Source organism: Chironomus tepperi, unplaced genomic scaffold (genome assembly GCF_022539635.2).
Source record: "Chironomus tepperi strain 1889 unplaced genomic scaffold, CSIRO-AGI_Ctep_v1 contig_217, whole genome shotgun sequence".
Classification (NCBI taxonomy): domain Eukaryota; kingdom Metazoa; phylum Arthropoda; class Insecta; order Diptera; family Chironomidae; genus Chironomus; species Chironomus tepperi.
In genome coordinates this window covers 838,721-859,880 of record NW_027226339.1, presented here as the reverse complement: position 1 = coordinate 859,880, position 21,160 = coordinate 838,721, and the positions used below count along the sequence as shown (strand labels likewise).

The window sequence follows — 21,160 nt, the reverse complement described above, 5'->3', positions numbered from 1 at the left end:
CTCGAGTCAATACAAAGTTAAAGTCTCCTTTGAACTCTATATTTGTGTATTTGATCATCCTACTTAATATATGTCATTCTCACCGAGATTAGGAAACTGATAAATCACTTTTGACAACTCTTGATCGATTACGCACCCACGGTTCTCACAAAGATTCAAAATAACTCATAATCCTACATCCAAAATTCTCACAAAACTTCCACAACAAAAAAAAAACTTCCCTCACTTAAAATTGCTGTACAAAGTTCCAAAAATTATTTACACAAAATATACATCCACAGAGAAAAAATCTGTGCTTCCCTCTTATTTCAAGTATGTACATAATAATTCAAAAGGAGCTTACCCTCAATCGGTGAATCATCTCGTGCATGTTGAGGCGGGCTTATACTAGACGACACAGTTGGAGTAAAAACTGGGTCATTGTCAGGTCGTTGTTGCGGTTTCTTTGATAAATCACTTTGGAGTTTTGGGGCAGGACCGGGTGAGATATCAGACTCTTTATAAAATTGATCCTCATCGTAAAGCTCTTCTTCTTGATCCACTTCATTGTCATCATATGGAAGTGGCTCGTCGGGTTCTGGCGTTGATTCGAAACGATCGATCAAAAGCCTTCTTGGTACTGAAAAGAAAAATAAAGTAAGTAAATTTTCACAGACTCTGCAGATGTTTGTGAATGACGGATGATGAGATGCAATAACTCATATTTTTATTAAGCACACATAAACACACACACACATGATTCACATGTTCACCCATATTTGTTATTTCTTTATATTAATTTATCTGTGTGCCATCATATCAACGTATCGCAATAAGGAAAGAAGAAATGAGAGAACTTCCGTAAACAGTAAAATTGTATATATTTCAAGTTCTTTTTTTCAAGAAAATATAGAAATATGAAACATTAATGTGTGCCAAACTATTCTACAGTAAAGCAATTTCTGCATGAAGACACTGGAGTATATTAAATTGTTTTAAAGGAAAACGTGAGGAACTGCTGAGTTGGTGAAATTGAGTACATATTAAATTACTAATATTTGAAAGATCTGATGTGGAAATTTTTGAATTTATGTGAAATATTGATAAATAGTTCAGTGTTGTCCAAACTATTTTGTGGCATGGCCGATCTTGGAGGTAAATAACGACGAAAATTGCATCATAATGTGGTTTATGATAAATTAAAAAAATTCTCCCTAAAGTACATGCTTTTTTTTTTTTTCAGAAATACCACTAGGGGACCTAAAAGTAGTATCTAAGTCTGTTAGGGTCTTCGAGACAAAGCTTGGACAGCACTGAAATATTTTAAACCAAAACTTTAAATTTATATTCCAAGAATTCGATTGTTCATTGTGGATAAAAGTTCGTTATTGTGCAGCATAATATCTGAACGCCCCTTAACTTGATCCAGATATTTTATATCCAAAGCAGCAAAATACTTCCATCCTCTGCGTTGATGTCAAACTTGATTGCATCTTAAATGAGACAATCCCACAAAATAAGTCAAACATTTTCAACCCCTACTAACAACTGTTCCTTAAACATATTGAATATAGCAAATACACAGTCAGTTGTCAGTAAAAGAATTGCTTCCACTATAAAATAGATAACAAAAAACCCGTAAATGGAACAGAAAATGTTTTTCTTCTAGAAAACAGCAAAATCAGCAAGCGAGAAGGAAGAAAATGATGGAAAGCAGCATTGATGGAACTTTCAAATTCACAGATTGTAAATATCATTCAATCAAAGGATGGAAGAGATGTAAAAAGCTAAAATTGAAGGTAAAAATGAGGAAGGGAAAATTTTATTATAAAAAAAGCAAAGCAGGAAGTCAAAGTAAAAGAAATTGAATAGTTTCGCATAAAAAGGAAGACATCAACTCTTTTCCCTGCCTTGTTTTTTATAATGAACAAAAATGAAGAAAAATCGCTGGATATTTTTTTAAAAGCAAGAAAGTAAAAGGAAAAAAGGCAAGTAAATTAAGGTCAGCATCAGAAGTGCCTTTCATCTTAATTGAGACTCATAAATCAATCAAGAGAGAGTGGAAGAACCCTTAAAGGGGTGGCAAAAGAAAGAAAAAAATCTTTCACTTTTAAAAGTTCAAAGCTTAATGCTGTTCTTAAATATTAAATGAACACGAGTAGCGGGAATTGAGTTGTTGGGGTGTTGATGATGTAGAGGGATATACTCAATTTTGGAGTATAGTGATGGATTTTTACGAGTTAATTAGGTGGGAATTGGATTAAGCAAATACTCTAAGCAGCAGTCTAAAAGTAAGCATGTTCTCAATAGCAGAATAAGCTAAGATCACGCTACCGACTATGCTTAACTAGTATAATTAGGTTCAGCAAGCTCTTGAAAGCATGTATGTGTCTTTGTCTGGACAATTGCCTGAATGGCTGTGAGACAAGTCTTGTTACTAACAAAGTCAAGAAAAGACTGAAATCTGACGTCAATAGCTGGTACAGAAGAATTTTTAAGATGTGATGAAACGCAGTGCTCGTAGTCGACTCGGATTTTGTATGAAAAAGTCGACTCGAGTCGACTTTAAAAAAAAAAATCCTTTAGCTATTCAGATCTTTAAGATCCAGAGCTGCGCTAGGGCGATTCGCGGCTAATGATTGTTTAACGAGTGAGGGTGCGCCAGACCACTGCACTCAATAGACCTACAGTTTTTATAGTGGGATCAGAACCACTCCTTTGATGACAATTATCAGCTTATTGTCTCTAGCCTACAAAGTAAGGCTGTGAAGCCGCGTTTCCACTACATCATGCCTTCGAAAAAGGACACGTGAAAAATTTCCCATGCCGAGTCTCGAACCCATGATCGCTGGATCGGTGTTGCAATAATTATGTACCGAAGTACTAAACCATTCCGCCACCGAGCCACTTCGACTCACCGAGTCGACTTTACTCCATACAAAATTCGAGTCAACTTCAAGCTCTTGTGGGACGGGAATTTAGATGATTGGCGTTCAAATGAGAAGCTTTTGCAAAAATTAGGTCGACAAAACATCAATATGGTGATTCAAATGAGGAAGTACGGTCGGATTGGGCCGAGATTGGACATACACTTTGTAATAAGAATCTCAAAGCTGGGACAGAAATACAAGTTTGTTGCACCGTCCTTGGTTAGAATCCGCAAGGGAAAATACGCTCTGTAATTTGGTTTTGGATTTTCATCTCGAATAACACAAGCAAATTAAAATATTTTATCCAAAAGTAGAAAGGGAATTGAGCGTCAAACTCACTCTCCAATTCCTTGAATATGCCTCTAAATGATTTTGATTTCTAGAATTATTTAATTATTTACAGTTAAAATGACAAAATCTGAAATCCAATCCGATCAAGTAAATTCTGGAAAATCCATTTAATCACAATTTCTTGGAAGTCATAAATTAATTTCAGTGGATTTTCTCTTTACGAAATTAATTTTTAGCTTGAAATAAAATTCATTCACATAATGCGCACATATACAATTTACTTTTACATAATACTCACATCCACAAATTATTTTCACATAACACGTATACCCATTAAAAGTAAATTCACATCTCCTAAAATGTATGCAATTAATATGACAAATTACACTTACAGCATGTATAAATAACTTTCAAATACATCCTAGAATCCGGTTGACATGGTTTGCCAAATGTTTTCTGATCTGCGGTTATATTGCACTGTAAATGAAACGACAAAGGCACAAAATAGGGTTTTGGATATCAATTAAAAAGTTTTAATTAGAAAAAAAAAAACAGAAAATTGATGTCATAAAAAAATTGAATGATTATTACCCTTCGTCTTCCATGACAATATTGCATTACTGCTTCCGTTGCGTAACTTGCCAAACAATCTGTAATGAGAAACAAAAAATATGGAAGTTGAATTTGGTAAGCAAAAAAAAAAAAACAAATGTTTGGATCATAAAAAGTTTCCCTTCCGACATGAAATTTGCAAAAAAATCCTCTCGACAACAGTTTTTAACCAGCACGTTTCAATGTCAGTTAAATATAAACCAAAGAAAAAGGCACAAAAAAAAGCTCAAATTTCTGTTCTTCTTAAAATCGACAAAGAAAGAGACACGAGATAGGAAAGAATAATATTTACAAACAATGAGATTGAGTTGAAGTTTCGGAGAAGGGAAAACAATGGAAGCGCCTTTTTGAGGACTTGTGTGACGTAAAAGATTGTTGACTTAGGGATTCTAAGAACTTGTTTGATCCATTTGATTCTTTGTACTGTAATTTGCTTAATACGGGAGATCAAGTATTCTAGTTATAAGAAGACAACTTCTAAGAATGTTTAGACTTATAAGGAATTGACTTTTGAGATAAACTTCTTCGAAGGATGAGGACAAAGTCATATTTATTGTTTGGATAACTTCTCAGAATAGCCATTGTTTGAGTTGAGTCGTTCTTGTTAGTCCAGTATTATTTGAATTGTTGCTTATTTGAATTGTACATGTTGGGTTGGCATGGCATAGAAATGGTCGGTAATCGGGCTACATGCCGGCTTGAGTCTGGTCTCAAGCCGGATTTCATCGAATTTGACCGGAGGTTAGATTTAATATCCATTTTTCCTTCGTGTGCCTTCCGGGTTAATATTCGTATCATGATTGCAAGGCTTCCTGTATGAAAGAATTGGCTTTTAGACTATCCTTTCAAGTACATACCGCGAGATAGAGATGACTAGCAAAGCATTTAGTGGTATCCAGAGCTCGAAGTCGTTGAAATCATTTGATATTGGCAATTCCAATGAGGCCATGGATCACACTTGACTTGTACGACCAGCGAAGTAAGTAAGTATGTAAGCCTATGGATGCCCATTCCTGCTCTAGATCGAACATAAATCTACAGCACTAGAGTAATAGCATGACATTATATGACAGAACATGAAACTTAGTCTTACAAAAGCACCTGTCGTACTGAACTTTACATTCCAATTCTTGGAAATCTCTAATCCTAAGCTTCATTAATCAGACAAGCTTTATTTTATTCTTCTGTCATGTCACTGACTTCCATCTACCGAGATTGTGCCTACAGCCATTCATAATAGCCAGTCACCCTGACAAACCAAAAAGCTAATCTCATTGTTTGAAGAAAACAAGCTTAAATGGAAGAGATAACAAAAAAAATTGTTTGCATTTTGAGGCTTTCGGTCGATGCTGCTGCTACTGCTGCTTTTGCCATGAAGAGAAGGAAATGAAAAAATAATTTGAATTTTCAACTCCCTTTTCATAATTTTTTTTTGAACTTTTTTTTTCATTCTCTTCTTGATGTTCCTAAATGTTTTGCTGTTTTTTCATTCATCCTTTTTTTGTTGGACTAAAATGTTGTTTTTGACATCATCATGTTCTACATCATCGTGAATATTGTTTTTTTGTGTTCAGCTATTATGAAGAGGAAAACAACAGGAAAAATGATGACAATTCTATGTCCAAAAAACTTCCTCATCATCATCATCATATTGCTTATGATTAGGAGAAGTATGAAGAAGAATTGGACATTTTTACATAAAACAGATTTTTGTTTAAATGAGAGGATGTTAAGGGCCAAAAGATTTGTTAACAAAATTTCTTGATGTATGCAAATATTTTCTAAATTTTTATGTGTTATGTCTTCGGAAGCAGACAGATTTTTGAGATAGTTGAATAAGATAGGGGGAGATGATAAGATAATTTTATGATAAAATATTTATAATCCTCATAAGCATCTTCTGGGGTTGAAGGCATTACAAGAAAAAAATAAAACTTTGTTGTTATTGTGTCTTCGAGGAAAGGTGAAATGTCAAAAATTTTATGTAAAGTTTATTATGGAAATTAATTTAACATATTTTGTCAAATCAGTTATTTTATTGCAGAGTTGGTTGACTTGCTGAGGCAGGAAGTTTAGTTAGAGCAAAGTCAGCACTGTGATTCATGTACTTTGGTTTCTTCTAGTCCTTTCATCGCAAAATTTCGAAGACTCTGATGAAGTTAATGATATGTCCGTAGAGCAATTACCCTATTTTTTTTACCCAGATCAAAAATCTGATTCTAGTCTGGAGTGATTCTGACTTCGGTTTGTATTGTCAAACAAGACCAGGTTTTGAATCAATTAACCGACTTATGCTATTAAGGATTTAACCGCTCCTCTTTCCATATGTACTCAACAATATGAAAAACAACCTATTGGAACAAGAAGATTGGGGATGGTACAACTAATAATCTATCACAGTGCTTATTTTGCATCAATCAAACTTTACATTCAGGGGTGAAACCAGAAAATTGTGACAGGATTCGTTGAGATTCTGAAGTAATTGTTTCAGAAAAAAATCATCCAAAGAAGCTCCCCTAACTCAGGCTACGTCCCTGCCTAGATTATATTCTGTTCTATTATATTAAAATTGAATTGAATTAAAATGAAGGAGTCGATGAAGTAGTGAATCAAAGTTAATAATCAGGCAAACAGAAACCCTCCATTCCTTCCATTACCCCTCCTAAAATCTTATCATTCGTTAAGCATAATTAAAAACCGTCTAAAAGAACATTTCTTTGAATTATATTCTGGTGCTAATTAGTCAAACAATAGTTTTTGTAAAAATCCTGCAAAATTAACATAAATGTTAAAAATTTATAACACAACTTTTTAAGTCGCTATAAATAAATGAACTTCAAAAAAAAAAAATCATTACTTAACAACTGGTTTCAACTCTGCAGCAATCTTCTGTTTTAAACAACTCCTATATTTACTTCAAAAAATTCTTATATTCCCAAATTAATATTTTAATCTCAACAATGCCAAAACCAAATCTGTCATTGAAACTTGATAATTACTTATTTTGAGCAAAATTGTGAAAATTTATCCTTGGAAATGATGATGCCATAAATAGAAAGGCATTGTTGTTTTTGTGATGATTATTAGGGAAAGAATACTATGGATCCTTAATATCCCAAACTGCCAGAAGGTTTCGAAGGAAACGGCTGTCTTTAGACATTCTCTACGTTCAGTATCACGCCTACGCGCTCTCCAGCCAAATAAGTAAGTAAGTATATCCAAACTTATTCCGACTCCTTAATCAATTCTTCGACTAACTAATCAAGCCATGATTTGACCCCCAGGTAAATATCAATCACATCCCAACCTAATTCTATTGAAATGAAAATTCAAAAATCTCTGTCTATACAGTAATTATGAATGGAATTTACACAAAGCTCCCAAAGTTAAATTTTCAGTAATTAATCCAATCAAATTAGTCATGACTCCATTCCAATTATAGTCTACAAAATTAGTCTGAACTATATTTAGGATTAAATCTTACATCACCATCCAATTATAACTTCCATTTCAATTACTTTGCTTCCTTTTTTCTGTAAACATTTCCTTGCTGAAAAATTTAATATTTTAAATCTTTTTCACATGTGTGCTTACAAGTTGCTCTACATAACATTCTAATGCTATGTTTAAACATCCACTGAATAGGACTTATTTTCTTTAAAAGCATTTATTAAGCCTTTTACCTTTTTCATTTTCATTCAAAATATTCATGAATGTTTATTTCCAGTTCTTCTTCCATTCCTTTCCTCCAGATTCATCCTTTTTTGCTTTTTTGCAACCCAATAAACATGCATCAATTTAATCGGATTGTAAATGTTACAGCATGAATCATATGTACGATTAAGAGAGTGAACGAATGGAGAAATTTTTTTGTAAGTTTGTGTTGAACCTTTTTTTCCTGCATGCTGAATAAAACATTTTAAATGAAATTGAATGTTGATGAGCTGTTAATACGATTGAAGAGTCCAGATGATGAGTTTGAGAATTTTGGATTGAAATCATGTTAATTAAGATATAAATATTGTATGAAGTTATTTGGGGATGTTTAAAATGGAAGTAAACAGGAGGTAATCGAGTTGATGATTGGTATGAGACATCTGTTGATTGATGTCATCCAGGAGCAAGTGTGATGCATGAATATCAACAGTTAAAGTTCATATGGACAGTTGCTTGTTAAGAAACGCAACAAATAGGACTTTTTACAGTAAATTTGGCCCAAAATCAGCTGTAGAGTAGACTTCAATGGTTCTTTGCGTCTCAGTCAACGCGGCGATGTTTACTTAATTACTTCGCTGGTCATACTGATCAATTGTTCCTACAGGTGTCATCTAAAGCTGGCTCTATTGTTGGCTTCCTATTGCTTGCCAGTCTATCGACAGCTTCCTAATACAAGTTCGCTGACAATGCAGAGATGTCCAATTGAGTAAGAAGAGGCGATGGTTTATCTGTTGACACATCCCTATGTACGTCTTTATGGCTACGAATGCAATAGTCATGCTGTTGCGCTCACTTCGATTCCACAAATGGACTTTCAACGGCACATCATTGGGAGAGTAGTAGTAAGACTTACTTACTTACTTACTTACTGGAACCATGCTCCAACTTATAGCCTGGGCTGTTACAAAAGGCCTTCCATCTGACTGTGTTACTGACCACATAGTAGTAGTAAGAGGGATACAGAAAATATGTAATTTATATATGGTACTTTGCCATAAAGTCTGAATAACCCTTGATAGCTCAAGCCGTTTGAGGCCAACATCGAGCACTTTTAAAGAGCTCCGCCATTATGATAGCTCAGTGCAAGCTCAGTTGTAGGAGAATGTGACCGGAAATCATTTAACATGAGCTCGAGTCTCACTCGTGATCAGTTATTGACTATTTTTGTCAGATCAACAACTCATTTAAAATTAAAAGCTTAAAACATACAGAATCAATTTCTATTTTTGGACTTTCCAACAGTGTTTAATGCTGTGCGCTACATTACACTTCAAAAAAGTTAATTAATGTTTCTGAGAAAAAATATGCAGCATGGATTAAATATTGATATTTAATCTTCGATTCATTAAATGTACATTAATCCACAAAGAACAGCTTAATTCTTTTGAAAAATACATTAATTTATCAGTCCATTGAAATGGAAAAAATTCATGTAAATTGCAACTGTAGCTGCAAATCATTCAGCATTGAATAATTCCATTTAAATGACTCATTTTAAGCTTCTCAGTAAGAATAAATTAAAGTACACCAAAAATTATACTTACTTTCTTCTTTTACACCTGGCTGCTGTGGACATTGTAGACTCTCATATTCCGTTCGTCCAAAACTGGCCGCATTTACAGCAATTCGTGAATACGGATTACATTCAAACGACATTATGTCATTTTCACACGCTACTTTACTACGAAATTCGCCTGAAATGAAAAGGAAAAGAAGAGAATTTTTGATGAAATTTTTATTCTGTACAGTTCAGCAAGTTTATGGCTGTATGTCAGGGGTGAGCAACCTTTTTTATTCTGGGGCACATCTGCATGGGAAGTTTTGACTCATGTGTACAGTCATCATTTGGTATTTCATGGTATTTTCTGATGAATCGTATGCCATACCAGGGTGCCGCGGCACTTAGGTTCCCACCACTGCATATAGTTACAATAATAGAATCTAAAATATTCTCAAGCGATCATAAAAGTGGAAAAATAGAAGAAAAATCTTCCATTTCTAGACACTTAAATTGTAATAAAAATAAAAATTCTTTACAAAATTTTCGTAAATGGGTGTCGAAAAATTGAGAATTAAATGACTCAATGGAAAAAAATTTTTCATTCCTTAACTGACTGATATTGATAGCATGAATAGATTGTTGAGTGAGTCTGTTGTGGAATTTTTAATTTTTTCTTTCGTTTCTGGCTAAATCATCAGCTTTACTTGTATTGAATTGTAAACGTACGACAAGAAAATTTCGAAAATGGAAATAAGCAGGGTAATAAGAAGCACAGATGAGATTGATTTCAAATGAAAGTGAAAATTCCTTTCGTCGAAATGTAAAAAAAAAGTGCTGATGAATTACAATGAAATATCGTTTACAGCATTTAAGTCGTACGCTTGCTGAATATTGTACAGTTGAATATTCATGAGAATATTAGCACACAATTTTGGAAAATATGAAGGTTAAAGAAGAATGAGAATTTACAGTGGCTTAGTAATGAGATTGTCAGAATAGCAGCTGTTGATACAGATATTATTATACTGTTTTAGTAGCCTAAGGGTAGCTATGGATTTTTGTATTAAAAATCTTTAGCAAATTGAAGAATTTTGAATAAATAGCCCGAATACATAGCACAAATCGGTTAATCGATCAAAAATTCAAGTTCTAGCCAGATTTGACTCTGACTTGGTGTTAGATTCAGTTTAAATTCTTGACTCTGACATGGTGTCGTGACTCTGAAATGATGCCGTGACTTTGACATGGTGCAGTGACTTTGCCATAGTGTCGTCGTGACTTTGACATGGTGCCGTGATTTTGACATGGTGACGTGACTTTAAGTTGAATTCCGGCACCCAGTCAGAGTCAAACCGACCAATCGATTTTGAATCAATTAACAAACTTGAGACGACAAACCACCCAAACCCGTGAATAAGCATCTGGATTGATTTCTCTGATGGTGGCATGGTAAAGTACGTAATATGATACACTACGTATTGCAATATGGCATACCTGTATCGTACCATTGTTCTTTAAATACATAGCATGCGTCAATATTTGTTTTACGAGTTGTGGCTCATAGGATTTCGGATTTTGGACAAAATTTGGAACCTCTGCATGAACTACACCCACCCGTTCCCTTCAATGCACCACCCGTTGCCTTCAAATGCACCAACCGTTCCCTACAATGTCTAACATGTTGAGAACAAATGAATTTGGATAAATATGATTCACATGTAAGCAAATTTTGCAACTCAATTCAATATTTAATAACACATCATTATGTTAATGCTCCCAGAAGCCATTTCAGCATTCCCATCAAATTTCCAAGAAAGGGTAAGTCAACAAAAAATCAAATAAAACAGACATCAAAGAAAGCGGAAACAAACGAATGAGTAAGGAAATATTATAGTTAATGAATGATCAAAAAGTATTGAATTAGGATACGATAATAAGAAAGTTGGATGTTTTCCTTCCAAGAAAAACAAAAAGCGGATATTATTTAAAATGAGGAACGGCTTTGTGAATGCTCAACATTTAAATCAAAAAGAATAAAAAGTTCTATATTTCCTTGATTGTTGTTGATTGGGTCAACATTTACATGTTTTTATTTTGTAATGGATGGACATCCGAGAATACTGGAGAAATGCTGTCATGCATAAAATAATGACGTAAGATTTCCTTTTTTGGCTCGAATTTTGAATTAGCTCGATTTTTTGGAGTTACATAAATTTAATTTAGAGTATATTTTCGAGCTGCACATTGTGACGATGACTTTATAAATGCATGTATCATTATGTCTTGATGAATTTCTGTTGCATGACGCTTAACTCATAAGATATCTTGATAAATGCATTTCCCAATTAGCACAAGTCGGTTAATTGATCCTAATTTTGACAACAGACTGGCGTGACTCTGCCATTGTTCCGGATTGAAGCCGAATTATCCTCCAACTTAGAATGACGCCGGTCTGGGTCCAGACTTTCGAACGGTTAACCGATTTGTGCTATTCAGGTTTGCAACGTCATTATCATGATGTGTAGTTTGGGATTCTATCCTTTTAAAACATGAGCTTTCCAGATACTTCAATTGTTAAGTGGCTTAGCTTTAGGATTATGAGAACTATCGAAACGTTCAGAAGATCATGGTTTGAAACTCAAATGAGATTGCTTCCTAAATTCGCCTGGATCATAGCTTTCAATATAGGAATTGATTCCGAGAATTCTTATTAAGTAACTTTGATGAGCCTTATGAATAAATTATGATCGTCTTAATATTTGGGAGAATGTAGCTCCAATGAGAATGAAGGCTTTTTTCCCTAACCGTTCAGAGTACGATAAGACAAGAAGATTATCCCTTATGTATATTCCTCATCTTTACCCAAATATTTGTGGAATTTGACTCAATCTCGGGAATCCATTGCAATTTATCTAAACTGTCATGCCATTTTTGAGCTTAAATTGTAATGAATAATTCCAAAAAATTTGACATACTCGAACCGAACGTACAGCAAATGTCCCAGAATAAGAATTATTATCAGAAGCACTTCGTACTGATCTTAGTTGTGACCCACACTCCACTTTACTCAAAACTTGCGTGTGCAAAATACAAAATCAATCCTGATTACCACTTTTGTTTCTCAACAAGAAGAAGAAGGCATAGCCAAAAAAATTCCAAAAGAAAACATTTCGCCATGATGAATCTGAATAGAGAAAATTTTTCAGGCCCTGTTCAGAAAAATGTATATAAATAAAGTAGGCTTATTGAGTGTTTAGGGGAAGGTGTTGAAACATTCATTGAATAAATTTGAGGACGATTAAATTGTAAAGCTCCTTTTCTCTCTTAAATAATCCAATAATCGATCCCTTTTCAACACATCTACACTATGTTATAGCCTTAATATTGAGTAGGAACGAAAAATAAAAAAAAGGAAAAAAAAGTTGTTGAAATTTATTAAACTGGAATGTTGAATCGGCAAAAAGCGGTAACATCATCAATATAGTTACAGTATATAAAGGCATAAAAGATTTATTGGAAGTAAATTGCTCAACATTTAATCGAATCAATTCATATGGAATGGAATGAACACACTTTTGTGCATTTACACAAGTCGCATACAACTAAGCACAATAAGCTGATATTTGAAGGATAAAAAGGGACACGAAATATTTCTTTCAATGTCTGAGCCAGAGTGTGACTGTCTCAAATTTGAGTTTTTCGAAATTAGATTGTCGAAAAATTCGAAATCAACTTATTTTAAAATTTACGAAGAAATGTTAATTTAACGGTCAAAAAAAATTTGAATATTACGAAAAAAAATTATTTTTTTCATAAAATTTAACGGTCGTTTTTGAGAAAGCCACACTCTGGTCTGAGCCTTTTCAATAAGCCTTTCATTGATTCTATCCACAACATTCGGCATTTATCTTCAATCGGACCTTCACACTTTCCTTTACGCAGTGTCCTTAAGTTCATTTCCAATTGCTTTTCTTTTTTCACGTCCTTCGCTTAAAGGAGATTGATAAAAAATAAGCATGAGAATGTGGAACTGCTATTGATTTATTTTTTTATGGATTTCTTCTCCTTATTTTTCTATTCAGATGAATATGAACATATGTAGGATGTTTGTATACACTCAATTGATATGAGATTAAAGTAAAATTTCAATATTTTCTTTCAAGCGTATCATAAATGAAGGCAAATATGCGGAATAGTTGTCATAAATGGAATATTTTGTACATGATATGGGATTATTCTCTTATGGATTTTTTTCTGCTTTTTTTTATTATGAATAATGGATTATGAGGAATCACGGATATTCTTCAATTGAATATTATTTGTTGAATTTAGTTGGATTTCTTTTTATATTTTTTTGTGACTAGTTGCTTTAGGTATTGCAAAATTGTTTATGTAATCGCTTAAGGGTTATTTTGAGTGTTTTATTTTTTCTTGGAGTGGAAGGGATTTATTAAATGTTTATAGAAGCTTCTCACTTGCCGCAATTCTGAATGAATTTTTGTTCAAAAACAGGCTGGAAATTACTGTTAATTAAACGAAAATGGACAAACTGAAGGATAGTATTGTATTTGAGGATTTCCCAGGCATAGAAACAATTATTACTTTCGTCCGGAAAAACAGGAATTTCGTCTAAAACAAAAGAATCTTTCATCCAGTTTCATTCGAAACAATTTAAAATGTTTCAATTTTGACAAATTTTCAAATTCGTCATATTTCGTGACTGTTCCAAACCCGATTCCATCTCGAAGTTCAACAGTTGTAATTTAAGTTACAGGAAAGTCTCAGGATTGAAATAAACATTTTTGAAAACTTACAATTGTGCTAGGGTACGGTGAGTTGAGTATATGCTCGTATGTAAAGGCTTCATATAAAATTGGAATCAAGTTCAAACTCTATACCGGCCGGATGAAAGCAGATAAAGAAAACTTAACAGTGTCAACGCCTGTTCATATCAAAGGAATCTCAAATTCCATACAATCTTCATCTAATCAATACAAAGATTCATCCATAAGTCCAATTAACTTCTTTCCAACAATACTTCAATCCACTTAATCAACATCCAAACATCTAAAGTGAAGATGATTGCTCCTTTTTCCAAAATGAATTGAAGGAAAAAATTTCTCAATAAATAAGGAAATTGAGCATTACAAGCGGCTTAGCAATAAGTAAGTTCCAGTTATAAAAATATTATTACATAACATTCACATATCGAAAAGTATTAAGAAGAAGCAAAGCTCTTAAATTGGATTATATTAACATAAAGTTTCTATCTCATCCATATATGTGAAATTGAGTGAATGAAAATGGGAAATAGAGCCGAGTTGAGGACCTAAAATAAAAAAAAAGGAAATGAGTTTATGCTTTTGTGGACAAATAAAATCAAATTGGATTTTATTGTATAGCAAAAACTTTCTATTTTTTAATTTTGTTCATCGACGTTTGTCTTGAAGATGTTTGTACGCATTTAGGTCAGAAACAACAGACATCCATACATATTTAGGCTCATAAATTTACGCACATAAAGAAGACGATTTAGCAATAAGAAAAGACAACAAATAAAAAAAAGGATGGAAGCACAAAACAAATAAACAGAAGATAAGATATGAATAATAAGAAGCTTGAAAGCTTCTTCCCATATTGAGTGATCATGATTGAGTAAAAAGCTCACGTAGATGTGAATCACGTAAAATTACCATTTCAAGGGGGGTCACCAAAAGAATTTTTTAAGGAGCATCTTGTGTTTTTGGCATCTTATGGAAGCAGTTACTGTTACTGTATTATATCATATATAAAGCATAAAGACATGAACTATAAATTTTTCTACTTTTAGGATTCCCAATTGATGAAAATGCGGAGGGAATTGATGGACAATTAAAATTTTAAGTATTTTTTTGGGGTTCGTACTGTGCTGCATGATTTCTTATTTATTACGCATTTCGACATAATATGATCATAACATCTGACGATAGAATTTATGAGGAGCTTTTGTTTCTTTTTTATACTTTTTTTTAGGGATACTCAAAGCAAGTCTGTGCTTTATTCCCATAGTTGAGTTTTATGAATAAATTATCATGTATCATGTCTTGAAGCTGTTGGATTTACTTGGGTGTTTTGGTTTGGATCTTGTTATAAATATAAATTGTTATAAATATCTTGTTTTAAAAAATCTAAAATGTGAAGGCAACTGAATCTCTAAATTCTAGTGTCAAGGCAGCTTAATCTCAGAATTCTAGTGTGAAAGCACATGAATGCCAAAAGCTCTAGTGTGAAGGCACCTGAATCTCAAAAACTTAAGTGTGAAGACACATAAACCTAAAAACTCTAGTGAGAAGGCAGCTGAATTTCAGAATTCTAGTGTGAAGGCACATGAATGCCAAAAGCTCTAGTGTGAAGGCACATGAGACTCAAAACTCTAGTGTGAAGGCACCTGAACCTCAAAACACTAATCTAAAGGAACAAAAACGTCAAAACTCAAGTGTGAAGTCACCTGAATCTAAAAAATTCTATTATGAAGGCACGTGAGCCTCAAAATACAAGTGTAAAGGCACCTGAATCTCAAAACTCTAGTGTGAAGATACATGAATGCCAAAAAACCTAGTGTGAAGGCACTTGAACCTCAAAATTCCAGTATTAAGAGAAATGAAACTAAAAACTTACTGCAATATCCGAAAATTTCCATAAAATTTTACTAAAACTTTTTATGACTGCTCTTATGACTCTCATATCCAGAAAGTTTCATTCTTATCCCACCAAATATTCAATTCTCCATTCCCAAAGATCATAAAATATCGAAAGTACATCAATAGCAAAAATATTTAACGACTTCAATTATAAATTGACTTTAATAGACAAGAAGCCTCAATTTCTTCATCAGAAAATCTCCCACCAATGCTAACAACTTCCTTTCTGATATACTTAATTAAATAACAGTTCATTAAACAAAAACTAGAAATGCTATTAAAAGTTTTGCACTTAGTTGATTCCATTAGTGATGTTTTCCTTTACGTGAAGCATAAATTTCTTTTTTTTCTTGCCTTCCTTGTTTTTTACGTGTGCAAATGGCGGATGTGTTTGTTATCCTATATGTGTGATGAATTCAATTTCAGGAGATGAAAAAGTTTTCTTCCTGTTTCTACTTTATTTACCTTTCCGCTACAGTTTTAAATCAATACCGCATGTAGTTTGCAGTTTCATTAATTAAACTTTGTCTCAATGATGTAAATTGTACATTTTGAAAAAAGTTATGCTGTGACTTTTAAAGGTATGTGTCATTCAACCGCATGCATTCATATAGGTTACATTTTGTAAAACATAAATAAAGTTTAATTTAATCACTTATAAGGTTTTGTGGCTTGAATAATGATTTTTTGACTTTTTGTCAAGTTGATTTAAGATACATTTTAGTGAAAATTGGTTTACAATGATCCAAATAGAAGTTTGAATGCTGCATTCATTCAACTGATAAAGTTTAAGCATTTGGAATTAGATTTTCAACAAATCAGAGAATCCCGGACAGCATATTATGAACAGACATGGACTATACTCATGAATATGCTTATAAGATTGAGCAAGTTCAAATATATTGGTTGATTATACTATTGATCTAGTAACAATGAGACACTGAGAAACTGAGACTCGTTTAGGCGAGTATGTGTTATATTATCTGTTAAGGATACGCCACAGAAAGAATGAGAAATGTTTTCGCATCTTAACAAGCCACTGGTAAAGGAGTAGATTTGGTGAAATATGGACCATCGCCAGAGCCACGCTCATTTTGAGATTTTCGGAAGTGATTCATACATCATCTTTGACGATTCTAGCCTTTGTTCTTAAAAAGGTCGAAGAAAATTTTCTCAATAAAATTTTTGGCTACATTTTTGGCCTCGATGAGTTTCGATCAGAAGATTGGCTTCTTAAACGAGAAGTTTCCAGCTTCCGGTGCATTTCGTAGACCGAATATTCTGCAGAATTCTGTAACACAATTCTGTAGATTTCTGCAACAAAATTCTGCAGAATTCTGTAGAATTATTCCACAGAATTCTACAGAATTCTGCAGAATTCCCAGAATTTTTGTGGTTGAAATAATATTTTGTTGCATGCATGTCGCGCGACATTCACCAGAATATTCTACAGAATTCTGCAGAATTCTATTGAATTCTGCAAAACTCATTCTGTAGTTCTGATTTAAACTATACTTTTTTCAGTACGGATACAAATATTATAGGATATTCGCATTATTCGTATTATTTAAAATATTATTTTATTTTTTTAATATTTTAAAGAAGACAGGTGGAATTTTAGGGTTCTATTGGTGAGGGATAATCTTATTTTAAAGGGTACCCACTTAAGAGATAAATAGCTTTTGTGTTTCTTTTAAACTTTAAATTATACTAGAGTATCGGGAGCACCCGTGGCGCCCCATCTTCAGAATTTTCATCTTCACATAGCTTCATGTGGCATCAAATTACACCCCCAATACCCCCTGATACCCCTCAGTTTTCGGCTACACAAAATGGCTTCACATGGCTTCCGTTCTTGTATCAGCAAAGGATCCTCGATTTCGGATTATCCACTTCAGTTTTTTGGAAATATCTCAAACAATTAATTATTCAATTTTTCAGTCAAATCTACTAGATTTGCCGCAATCATTGCTATAAATTTGTCAATAATTGAGAACCCAAAATTCCAAATATACGAAAAAAAACTGAAGTGGATAATCCGATTTCGAGGATAATCCACTTTAGTGAAACAGGCCGTGGATGTTTATAATATAGACATATCACAAGAGTCTGGTTCTCCGGAATTTTGTATAAAATTATATAATTTATAATTTCATACAAAATTTTTGATATAATAATGAAAATTTACGAAAAATCTATGTTTTAATCACGTGAAAAAAAATTAAAATTTTTTGATATTTATTATAACTAAAATATAATATCAAATATATATTTATATATCTTTATATATGAAAAATTGCCATTACTTTAATATGAAATAATATGTCTTGGTGGCGTAATGGTTATAGTTATGGTTATTGCAACATGAAAGTCATGGGTTCAAGTCTTGGCATGAGCGAACTTTTTTTGATAAAAAATTATAATTATGAAAAGTTTCTGCAGAATTTTTACAGAAGTTCTGCAGAAATCCTGCGTAAATTCTGCAGAACTTCTGTCGACGTAAAAAATCACTCCCGTTTAAATCAGGAATACAGAATGAGTTTTGCAGAATTCTATAGAATTCTATAGAATTCTATAGAATTCTGTAGAATATTCTGGTGAACGTCGCGCGACATGCATGCAACAAAATATTATTTTAACCACAAAAATTCTGGGGAATTCTGCAGAATTCTGTAGAATTCTGTGGAATAATTCTACATAATTCTGCAGAATTTTGTTGCAGAAATCTACAGAATTGTGTTACAGAATTCTGCAGAATATTCGGTCTACGAAATGCACCGCACCCATTTCGAAGGAAGAATGACAGAGAAGATGTCATTGCTGGGGCAAAATTACAAGTTTGTTACATCGCTTTTTGTTGGATTCCGTAAGGGGAACAGCGGCTAGGAGCTCCAAAAGCTACTTGGCAGAAAAGTAATGAAAGAATGTCAGCTTAATGTGTTGTCAGAGAATTTTTACAAACTAGGTCACAAAGCTAGTCACATAGTCAGATGGAAAGCCTTTGGTTGAAGCTTTAGCTCCACATACGAACATGGTTGCAGTAAGTAAGTAAGCAAGTAAGTATGTAAAGTGACAGAGCCGGCAACAGAGTCGGATGTGGAGCCTTTGAATGCAATTTAGCTTTACGTATCAACATGGCTACAGCAAAGTAAGTAAGTTAGGGGCATTTTGGCACTTATGAATTCTGCCATCAATACAGTAACTTAGCAGTGGCCTTGCAAACTACATTACGGTGCACGGGAAGTAAGCTACGTGATTAAAGTAACAAACATCCCCATAATGCATTACAATTTAAAGGATTATATCGATAAGGAAAATTGAAAAATATTTAAGAGAAAGTAATAAGGAAAATTATCAAAAGATAAGCTTAATTTGAAGTAAATTTTCCAGTTAAGCATTTCATTACATTTACCGTTCATCGAGAATTACAAAAGTCATGAAATTGCACTTTTGTTCGAATTCCTTAAAAGTGCTTACATAACAAACAAACAAGCTCTTTTGCAGCTACTGTATATATACAAAATCTGATTGTGCAATAATTGAGTGAGTTGAGAAAACTTTTCATCTTCAATTCTGTTCTGCTTCTTCGAATCTGATTGAATAAAATTTTTTCATTAAACAAAAAATTCTTTTCGATTTCATTTTACAATGTAAAGCTTGGATATCAAATGAAAGAAATGCCATAAGACTTTTGCATCTGACAATATCTTAATCCATTCATAATAATGAATATGTCTTATATGCGCTCGAGAATGCAAAAGATTTTCAATTGTTTCAGACGATATTGAAGTAACAAGAAATATAGCAAGTAAAATAAAGTTTGGAAGTTTGAGGGTTTAAAGCGCATTTTGTAGCTTGCAGGTCAGTCGCAATGCCTTAGTGTCACAGTGTTGCCTCAGTGTCTCATCGGTGTCTCAGTGTCTCATCGGTGTCTCAGTGTCTCATCGGTGTCTCAGTGTCTCAATGTCTCTTTGTCACAGTGTCTCAGTGTCTCAGTGTATTAGTGTCTCATTGTCCCATAGTCTCAGTGTCTCAGTGTCTCAGTGTCTCAGTGTCTCAGTGTCTCAGTGTCTCAGTGTCTCAGTGTCTCAGTATCTCAGTGTCTCAGTGTCTCAGTGTCTCAGTGTCTCAGTGTCTCAGTATCTCAGTGTCCTCAGGATTTCAGTGTCTCAGTGTCTCATTGTCTCATTGTCTCGGTGTCTCAGTCTCAGTCTCAGTCTCAACTGCGGTCTCGGTCTCGGTCAGCACACTATTGTGTTGCGGCACACAGTTTGGACAGCAATGCTTTAGTTTTGGAGTCTCTCGATCTCGGTCTCAATTTCGATATAAGCTTTAAAACCCAATTTAAGCCAGAACTGAAAAACAATTCTGATTTCAAATGGAAAGTCAAAAGGACACAATGAGGATATTCCCAACATCTACTTCCTAAAATATGACACAAAAAAAAGGTTCATTGAAATACTTACTCGGTCGACATTTGTATGCGACTTCAATGAACTTTCTCATTCCCGGACACGGATCTCCGCCAAATGTTTTCGGTGACGATAAAAATCTACATCGTCTCTTTTTCTGGCACGCCTCAACGACTATTTGGAGTAATGAGTACTGAAAAGAGAACACAGAAAAAAAGAGAAATTAATTTAAAATGTTTATTTTTGTGACTCGACGATTTTTTTTGGTCTCGGTGAACTTCTTGCTGGGGTAATTTTTGGAAAGATCCACAGTTTTTGTGGGATGCTTTTGTGTTGGCAATTAGTGGATGTTTTTAAAGCAATTTTCATCATTAAAGTTAAGATTATTGATGTTTGGTCGATGGCACATATTTGAAGTTTTTTTATGTCTGAATTTTATTGTCCTGCAAAGTTGTTTGGCACTGAATTTTGCAAATGGCTGTGAATTTATGTCTGGAGTTGATGAAGATTTTTTGAGTAAATGGGTTGATATTTATGGGTGAGATATGAGTTGATATATTATGGATGTAGGGGTGTGAGTTGGTAATTTGTGGATGTTATGAAGGAATTGCAAGGTTTGCAATTTTGAGCTTTATGGTGCAATATGCTTGATATTTTTAGATTGGCAAATAATTTGGTTTTCATGGCTTACTGGTATTTTAAAAGCAAATTTTATGAAAAATGGTATGTCAGGGAATTATCATTCCTATGTCCAACCTAAGCAACATTAGAGCGACACAAATGAAGAAGTCTGCATTACGGAGCTTTTAAGCCTTCGCTAAACCTATTTTCATTTGTGTCACTTTGGTTGTCATCCCTTAAATTATCCCACAAATTTATCTAGGCTTTAAGACTCTTGCGTCTCAAATCAGAAGGATCAATCAAGGAAATATGGAAGCTGTCTCCATTTAGCGTCCGTAAAGCTGTCAGTATTGCATTTGGCATTGGCAAATATCAGGTGGAAGCCGGTGAAAGAACCAGCTTTAAGCGACATTTAAA

General features: G+C 33.6%; 1 protein-coding gene across 1 annotated transcript in view; it reads right to left on the bottom strand.

Annotated features, from left to right (window-relative positions):
• LOC139090187 (protein eva-1-like) overlaps window positions 1–21,160 on the bottom strand; it is a 157,895-nt gene that overhangs the window by 22,183 nt on the left and 114,552 nt on the right. The window contains exons 3-7 of the mRNA XM_070639922.1: window positions 20,177–20,315; window positions 9,074–9,223; window positions 3,792–3,850; window positions 3,593–3,677; window positions 344–619 (exon numbers count right to left, since the gene is read on the bottom strand). Coding sequence (XP_070496023.1) covers window positions 344–619; window positions 3,593–3,677; window positions 3,792–3,850; window positions 9,074–9,223; window positions 20,177–20,315 — 709 coding nt within the window. The remainder of the gene's footprint in view (window positions 1–343; window positions 620–3,592; window positions 3,678–3,791; window positions 3,851–9,073; window positions 9,224–20,176; window positions 20,316–21,160) is intronic.